Source organism: Peromyscus leucopus, chromosome 12 (assembly GCF_004664715.2).
Source record: "Peromyscus leucopus breed LL Stock chromosome 12, UCI_PerLeu_2.1, whole genome shotgun sequence".
Lineage (NCBI taxonomy): Eukaryota > Metazoa > Chordata > Mammalia > Rodentia > Cricetidae > Peromyscus > Peromyscus leucopus.
Window position 1 is genome coordinate 72,159,751 of NC_051073.1, and position 9,166 is coordinate 72,168,916.

The following is a 9,166-nucleotide window of genomic DNA, read 5'->3' on the forward strand; positions in this document are numbered from 1 at the left end:
AAGACACCCAAGGGAGAGGAAAAAAAATCAGTAAGAAGAAAGGGAGGGAGGAAGCCTGTCGAAGAAACAGAAGAGGAGGAGAGATGGAGAGGAAGGGCCCCAGGCAGTGGGGGCGGGGAGCGTGTTTGTCATGTTTCCAACTTTGTTAGAAAGGATGAAAGATGGACTTCACCCATTGCTTTAAAACTTTGAAGTAGGTTTTTTTTAAAACATAGACTTCCATGTTTTAAATATGTCAATAATATCCGTCCTGTGTTGGAACTGGCTGCATGTTTATGTTTGAAAGCGGAAATTCACTTTTCCATCAGCCCCGCTAAGAGTTTCTGCACACTTGGCCCTCCCCACCGCCCTACAGATCTGTAATCCCTGCTTCTGCTGCTCCTGTAGTGGAAGGGGGTGGGTAGGGGGTGGGTAGGGGGTGGGTAGGAGAGAGCAGAGGGGTCAGAAAGTGTCTAAGAGACCGAGGAAGAGGCAGAGCACTGTCTCTGTGTCCACGCTGAGGTTCAGTGGGGGCTGGGGGACGCTGGCAGAGTTCAAAGGTGAAGTTAATCTCTGGACAAGCCAGAGAATACCACTAGACTCATCTAGAGAGCCCTGCTCTGAGGCAGGATTCCCTAACCTGAGTACCTCAGCCCACCTTATCCGCCATTCTAATAATTCCTGGTCGTGGGCAGGTTCAGGATGTGCCTCATGGGAGAGAGTGTTCTGTGCTGAGATTTGTCCATAACACGAGGCCTCTTCTGAGAGGGACAAATGGAGTCTGGAAGCTGCTCCGGAAACACCCCTCTGCCTTTGACTCTGAGCTATAGCCTGGACCACTGACGCTTACGTCCACCCAGCTCTGTCTACAATGATGTTCTTCTGCTTGACTCCGGCTGGGTGTGTCCAGGCCTCAGCTGTTTGTGGACTTGCTATTAGCTCCATTGAAAGGAAGGCCAGAAGTCTGACTCGGAGTTAAATAAACGTGAAGGGCATACTCCTCCAGGGGAAGATGACAGGCGGGGAGCGCGCTAGGCCACTAATCACGAGACCTGGTACCACTCGCTTACAGTCACTCCAGCCACACAACCGTTCTGAAGGGCTGGCTCTGAACAGTTGTCCCTGGCCCTGATCGCAGTCAAATTACAGGAGGAGTTTTTCATATATGTCTGCTGGGCCTGGATCACAACAGGTCACAATACTGACGCCTTCCCTAATTCCCAAGGTGATTGCAATGTGCAGTTACCTAGGCAGCTACTCACCGTTCTCACCATACTTACCAAGCTTTCACGGGCATAGGAAATACTTAGGGGTCTTCTAAAGACGTTCTGAGGGACCCCCGAGTGCTGCTGATGCAGACACAGAACTACACCAAACAAGCAAAGCTGGGAAGGAAGGCAGGCCTCACCAGATTTTTGAGGACCCACTTTGGGCTATCTGGTACTCATCCATACCCCGGGCCTTAAGGAAGCCCAGAAAACCTCTTTTCAATGTCTAGCCTAGCCTAAATTGAATAGGGAGTTAGAATCACAGACTTAACTCCTCCCTCATCTTCAAATGGGATCCTGTGAGGGTCTGACTTGGGGCCATGAGCACACTGAAGGGAGGTTTGGACATTTGCAGGGTTTTGAACAGTAGGAGGCAGGGCGGGACAATGCAGGACACAGAACGTGTGTGCTCTGTTCTTCAGGTTCCAGCTGGGTTCTGACAGCGGCTCACTGTCTCCACCATCCTCTTGATCCAGAAGAGCCAACCCTACACAGTTCATACTTGCTCAGCCCTTCTGACTTCAAAATTATCATGGGTGAGTGAGGGTCAAGATTTCTAAAGCCAGTTGCGGTTCTTGGAACAGAGTGCCCCAGCTACCATTTCCAAAGCTCTTCTTTATGAAATAAAGACCACCCACTGGCTCAGTTCAGTTCAACACTCTGCCACAGTCTAATTAAAAACTAGTGCCTGCTCGTGGCAGCCTATAAACCTTCTAAAACAGGAGCAGGGTCTGTTGTAAGAGTGAAAGCTGGAAGTTTTGAGTCGGGGAACTTTGTAGGGAGATATATTTTTTGATGCACATCAAGATTTTTAGTAACTAAAATTTCATTTGGGAAATTAAAAAAAAATCTCCTAGAGCTAATTTGCATTACAAATTAGTCTCAGAGGACCAGAAAGATGGGTCTAGAGTTGAGAGCACCTGCTCTTAGAGAGGACCAGACTTCCTTTCCCACTTCAGCAGCTCACAATCACCTGTGACCCCAGCTCCAGAAAACCTGACACCTTCTTCTGACTCCTGCAGGTACCCCTGCGCATGTGCATGGCACACACACACACACACACACACACACACACAGAGAGAGAGAGAGAGAGAGAACGCACACACACATGCACACACACATGCACTAAAATAAAACAAAAACCTTTCGAAACACCAAAAACAGCATCCAGGAATAAAGAGCTTAGAAGCATTTTCATTTTTTTTGTTTATTATTTTATTTTAAAAACTAGTTTACAGACTAATATTTCCATGTGAGGTTGACATATGTACATATTTCATTGTGGTTGGTTCTCCCCACCCCCTTCCCTTCTGTGTCTTTTTACTCCCAGTTAACCTCTACTCCACTTTGCTCCACTGCCTCCCCTCCCCCACCCCCTCAGAGGATGGGTCCCATCCTAGTGTCCTGATCGTCACTCACATCTGCTCCTACCGACAGGCACATATTTAACAGAGGCTAGGATAGACATGTGAGAGAGAATGTACAGTGTTTGCCTCTCTCAGCCCGGATCATCACACAGGAAAAATCCTCTAATTAAGCAGGCAACCTACGACACAGACACTAAAGGATGATTATTTTCCACCGGACAGTGGCCATGGGCATCAGCACAAACATTCTCAGTTGGTGCGATCATCAGAGGTGGAGCCCTGAGAATCTGTGGGGTTTGACAAGTGAACAGGACAGCTGAGGGGGTGGGGACAGAAAAGGACAGAAGGCTGGAGCAGTACTAGATGGGACCGGGGCTGGTAGGGAAGCAAGGCTCCACCTTTCTCTCCGCTGCGCTCTCCCTCACACGCCTTCCATGGCGCAGGAAAGCACTGGAGGCACCGCTCAGACGAAGACGAGCAGCATCTGAGCGTGAAGCGCATCACCCTGCACCCGCTGTACGACCCCAGCACCTTTGAGAACGACCTGGGTCTGGTGGAGCTGTCAGAGAGCCCGAGGCTGAACGACTTTGTGATGCCTGTCTGTCTGCCTGAGCATCCCTCCGGGGAAGGTACCTGTCTTAGCTGAGTTACTCTTCCTGAGGTGAAATACTGTGACCAAAGCAACCTGGGGAGGAAAGGGTTTATTCAGCTTACACTTCCACATCACTGTTCGTCATCAAAGGAAGTCAGGACAGGAACTCTAGCAGGGCAGGAACCTAGACACAGGAGCTGATGCAGAGGCCATGGAGGGATGCTGCTTACTGGCTTGCTCAGCCTGCTTTCTTACGGAACTCAGGACCACCAGCTCAGGGATGGCACCAACCACACTCGACTGAGCCCTCCAAATCAGTCACTAATTTACAAATGCTCTACAGATTTGCATATAGCCAGATCTTATAGAGGCAATCTCTCAACTGAGACTCCCTCCTCTCAGGTACCTCTAGCTTGTGCCAAGTTGGCATAACAACCAGCCAGCACAGCATCTCTGCCCTGGCTGCGTCTCTGTAGTGTGGCTGTGGCTATGGCAAGGCTTTCTTCTCCAGCACCGATGAGACTCTAGTAAGACAGCGCATCTCACAGAATCGCTTCCCCTAAAACAACAAAAGCAGAACTAACTCCACGGGGGACACAGGTAGTGTTAGGCTTGAGGTAAAGGGGCATGCTTGTTTTTCCACACAGGAACACAAAAACCAGGTGAGCAATTACAATAGAACATTTTAACCAAGTACTGATAAACTACATAAGCAAAGGGGGAAATCTGAGGAGAGACATGCCTACAGGAAGAAATTGCATATAGCTGGGGGTGGGGGGAGGGAATGAAACAAGAAAATTATAGAGCTTAGAAGAGTAGAAAGTGCCTCCCTTTTCTGAAAACCCCATCCATCAAGAGAAGCTGCCATTCCTTGCTGTCACCCCTGGCATCACCAAGGAGTACACAGAGGGGTGGGTGGCGGTGTGGCTCAGGCTGGCAACAGAACTCTGTAATGGCGTGCTCGCCTGGTGTGCCCTGGGCCCTAGCTTCCATCCCCAGCATCACACAACCAACAAAGAGTGGAAGGACAAGCTGAAGCTGAGGGCCAGTAGCTGACCTCCAGCACAGATCCAGTCATGACGCTGGCTTTCCTGTGAGTCATCCTGAGGATGCTGCCAGCCTCATTAAGCCTAAGTCCCTCACCTCTAAAGTGGACACGAAACCCCAATCAGGCTGGCTATGTTATTAAAATGAAATATCACACACAGAACCTATCCAGCTGAGAGCAGGAAGGCCAGCCCGGGGCAGCTGGCCTCCTTCTCATTGGAATTCAGTGTGTCATATCCTCACTCATTTCCTGAAGCTTAAAGACGTTGCAAAAGAAAATGCTGGAATCTGAGAAGTGTTTAAGAGCAGTGAGCCGACAGGAAATGTGTAGGTAAGGCTGACTGATCAGCCAGGCACTTCGAATATGTACTTCGAATGTACCAGCCTGGCATTCACCTACTTACTTTATTCCTCCTGGAAGCCTTGTACAACATTTTGCCGGGACTTATCACTATGCCCATAGGTTACGGCACCTCTCAACGCACATAGAAAAACTTCTTTCATCAGTAGGTAGAGATGAACACAGAGGCCCACAACTAGTCATGTTGCAGCGACTAAGAGACTGTGGAGTTCTCAGCCCTAAATGGGATATCTATATCACACCCCTCCTCCCAGGGTTCAGGGATCACTGTGGAAGAGGTGGGCAGAAAGAATGTAAGAGCCAGAGGTGATGGATGCCCACAGGAAGACTGTTTTGTGGACACAGCAGGGCAGCCACACGTATGGACTCACATTGGTTGTGTTACAGCACAGTACAAGACCTGTGCAAACCCAAGCCAGACACAATCCCAGCATGCAGAGGGGAGCTTGACACAAAGCCCCACCCCTAACCAAGGAGTATGGGCAATTGATAGCTTCTGGGAAAGGGAGAGTGGGATTATTTAAGGGAGTGGCCTCTAGTAGGTCAACCACACTCCAGGGTAAGGCCACACGGCCAAGTAAAGATGCACAGATTGGAATTCTCGATGAAAGAGAGAAAAATGGAGAGAGGTCACAAAAAATGTAGATAGGGAAGGTGGGTAGATCTAGGATGAGTTTGGGAGAAGGGGATTAATCTGATCAAAACACAGTGTACAAATTTGTCAAAGAACTAATAAATGCAAAAAGGAGAGAGAGAGAGGGAAAGAGAGAGAGAGAGAGAGAGAGAGAGAGAGAGAGAGAGAGAGAGAGAGAAAGGAGGGAGGGAGGGAAGGAGGAAGGAAGGAAGGAAGGAAGGAAGGGAAGGAAGGAAGGAAAGAGAGAGAGAAAGAAAGAAAGAGAGAAAGAGAGAGGGAGAGAGAGAGGGAGGGAAGGAGAGAGGGAGGGAGGGAAGGGAAGGAAGGAAGGAAGGAAAGAAGGAAGGAAGGAAGGGAAGAGAGATGCTGAGGTTCACCAACGTCATTAGAAGCAGATTCCAGAGCAGAGTTGAGGTTCTCTGAATTTAAACGCAGAACTGTTTATAGTATCCAAGGCTCCTTATTAAATAAGAATGCAATTGCTCTCTCTACCCTCAGCCCATTTCCACATTGGCCCCAGATCTGGGACGTCATAAGCTTATGGAAGTCAGGGCTTGTTTTCAGGATTACCAAGGCCTCTTCATTTTAGGGATGTGGAGTCTGAAGATGAGGTAAGGGGAGCAAATGTGGCCTGACCTGTAGCTGACTAGGCTGGGCTCTTCATTTATTCCCAGTCATTGACTGGGCACCCCCTTCCTACACCCTAACACTGCTGTAGACTTGAGGGTACAATGGGGAACAAGATGGGTGAATTACAGCTCTCGAAGAGCCTCAGGACCTTGCCAGCTGCCAGGAAGGTGAGGTAGCTAAACAAAGAAACCAGGTAATATGCCACAGGGGCAAAGGCCATCCAACTCAGCAGGCCTCCCGCCCTCTTCCTTCCCCCGCTGCCTTTCTCTGAGGTAGCCTTGGGCAGAGGATGATGCAGCTGGCAGGGTCCATCTTCAGCACACTCCTAATGGCCTTTCTCCTCACTGTGTCTTCTCTCCTCCAGGAACCATGGTCATCGTCAGCGGCTGGGGGAAGCAGTTCTTACATAGGTTTCCAGAGAACCTGATGGAGGTGCGGTTCAGTTCATAGCCTACAAGCAAGACACCTTTGCTGTGCATCAGGCAGGCCCCCCTGCTGTCTGCTGCCTGTTCTGGGTTCTGGAGGCTTGGAGAAGGGAAAGGATACGAGACCAGACAGGGACCAGACGCAATTCCAAAATTTAACGGGACTCAACGTCCCAGAAAGTTTGGTGTATTTAACTGGACTTGGGTTCCAGTCTCTAAACACCATCCTGTGTCCCTGATAGCTTGTGAAAGTCTCAGAATATGGAAATCCTCCCAGAACACAGCAAGTGTGGGTACCCAGCAGGCTCCTGATTCATCTGTACACCATGAAAACTGCATACCAAATTAGCAAGGATGGGCCAGGCTCCAGGAACCACAGTTCTTTCCAAAGTGACCTTTATCCCTATCATTTGAGACAAGAGAGCTGAACTTGACCTAAGGAGCCATGGTTCCAAGTCTGGGATGCTAGTGACTTCTGTAGTCACCTGAAAGAGGTCATTTGACCCTTCTAGGTTATAAGGGACAGGGATAGCATCGAACTTACTAGATTTCCTCTAATAACTGCCTGGTTCTGGCATTACTGGGTTCTATTATGGGGCTGGGCTCTAAATCCGTGACCATAGAGATATTTTTTGAAATCACAGTTTAAAGCTTTGAACATGTAGCGATCCCTCATTGCTTCGTTCGTGAACTCCCAGATGGTTGCTTGCTGTCTCCTGTGAACTAGCTAGTAGGTGCGCCAGGGAGAAGAGCGGGCAAAAGGGATGCTCTAGCTTCAGGGCTCCATGTGTTTACAGTCCAGTGGCACAGACAGGAAGTAGTTATGGGCATGATGAAGGTGATGACGAAATGCAAGATGCTCAGCGATGTACAAGGGAGATCTGGCCCCATCTTGGAGGCTCAAATATGGCTTCCCAAAGGATAATACTCTTAAATGGTATCTGAATGATGAATAGTAGTAGTTAATCAGGGACTCCAGCATATGCTGAAAACATGTCCTCAGGACATGGCTTCCTGTCCCTACCTTCTAGGAAGGCCATAGCCCAAAGAGAGTCTGCATGGACTTTAGTTCCCTTGTAACAAGAACCCGCAGAAGGTGAATGCTCGGAGCACATGGTCCATTCAGTTCCTCCAGTGAGGGAAAGTAGGAAACGAGTTCACTACAAAGCAAGTGTGGCAAGCTGTCAAGGACCGAGTATTTGAGGGGGCGGAGGGGGGGTGGACAGATGAATCAGCACTTAAAAGCACTGGATGATCTTCCTAAGGACCCAGGTTCAATTCCCAGTACCCACATGTTGGCTCGCAACTATCTGTCACTATAGTTTCAGAGAATCTAATGTCCTCCTCTGTCTTCCACAGGTACCAGGTATGCATGTGACACACAAACATACAAGCAGGCAAAACCCCATATGTATTGAAAATAATAACACTCTTAATTTTAAAAAATACCTAGCATCTCCGTATAGTACCTAATATCTATACACTGTCCAAGCACATGATCATTCATTTCCTTCGTGAAACTGCATGTGATTGGTTTGTCAACCCCTGAGAGGTCCATCTTTAAGATTAGGTATGAGAGTCTCAGTGGTCTAGGAAAGAGATAAAGCCACATGCATCAGGTTCCAGAGCAGGGATAGAGGAAGCATAAGCTAATTAACATGGTTTTCTATACATTGTGGTAAGTGAAGCTAGGCAACTATCATTGTCTCCATATGACAGATAAGATCATTGAATCTCAAACAGGCCAAGCTGCTTGAGCAAGGTCACAGAGCAAGTCTGTAGCTGAGGCTACAGCGGATGAGTCCCCAGCTCTCCATCAGGGGTGCCCTCACCTGCACCACACAGCAGTCCCTGAAACTGAGCAGAAGGTCGCTGGAGGCCTGCTCAAAGCCGTCAGACAGCAAGATCCCCTCAGCCCGGAGTGGGAACCAATGATAGCCTTGTGTTGCAGATTGAAATCCCAATTGTAAACTCGGACACCTGCCAGGAAGCCTATGTCCCATTAAAGAAGAAGGTGACCAAGGACATGATCTGTGCTGGAGAAAAGGAAGGTAAGAAGCTGGCTGAAATACAGGCACTGAGAACCTGGGGTGGACACAGACAGCAGGAAGAGGGAGCAGAGGGCGAGGAGGAGAAAGGGAGGAGAGAGATACAGAACTTTCAGCATCCCTTCCCGAACCAGCACTTTGTGGCTTGCCTGACCTAGAGCACGGGTTTGGATCCAATGGCCTGCTGCACCCTCTAGTGCCCGATTGTGTGAACTACAAGTCGGACACAGGTTTGCGTGGGGACAGGGGGGCGCTGTATTTTATTGGTACTCCCTTCCATCTAGGCGGGAAAGATGCCTGTGCTGGTGACTCTGGAGGCCCCATGGTGACCAAAGATGAAGGGGCAGACCAATGGTACCTGGTGGGCGTGGTGTCCTGGGGCGAGGATTGTGGGAAGAAAGATCGCTACGGAGTATATTCTTACATCTATCCCAACAAGGATTGGATCCAGAGAGTCACTGGGGTGAGGAACTGAGCTGGCTCCCCAGCCCCAGCACCCGCTGTGTGGTCAGTCCCCAGCAGAAGATGATCAGTGTGAGTCACATTTCCTCCTGGCCCTCATTCTTCACTGCCCATGCCTGGGTAATAACGGTATTCCTTCAACCCCTCCTCCCTGCTCTGGAGAGAGGCCAGGTAGCAGAATGGTCAGGGCAAAAGGCTGGATCTGGGATTCATCACTTGGGATCTTTGTAACGATGGGCAGCTGACCACCTCTTTAAGCCTGCTTCTTCATCCATGGGATGCAATGTGACTATACCTTATCTACCTCACAAGAGTATGATGAGGAGAAAGTTAATATATGCATAGGACTTAGT

General features: G+C 49.2%; 1 protein-coding gene across 1 annotated transcript in view; it reads left to right on the forward strand.

The window, feature by feature from the left end:
* The window catches only part of Masp1 (mannan binding lectin serine peptidase 1), a 65,562-nt gene extending 56,667 nt beyond the window's left edge, over positions 1-8,895 (forward strand). Inside the window, exons 12-16 of the mRNA XM_028875193.2 lie at positions 1,670-1,783; positions 3,058-3,243; positions 6,243-6,310; positions 8,255-8,354; positions 8,636-8,895. Coding sequence (XP_028731026.1) covers positions 1,670-1,783; positions 3,058-3,243; positions 6,243-6,310; positions 8,255-8,354; positions 8,636-8,826 — 659 coding nt within the window. The 3' untranslated portion in view covers positions 8,827-8,895. The remainder of the gene's footprint in view (positions 1-1,669; positions 1,784-3,057; positions 3,244-6,242; positions 6,311-8,254; positions 8,355-8,635) is intronic.
* The last annotated feature ends 271 nt before the right edge of the window (positions 8,896-9,166 follow it).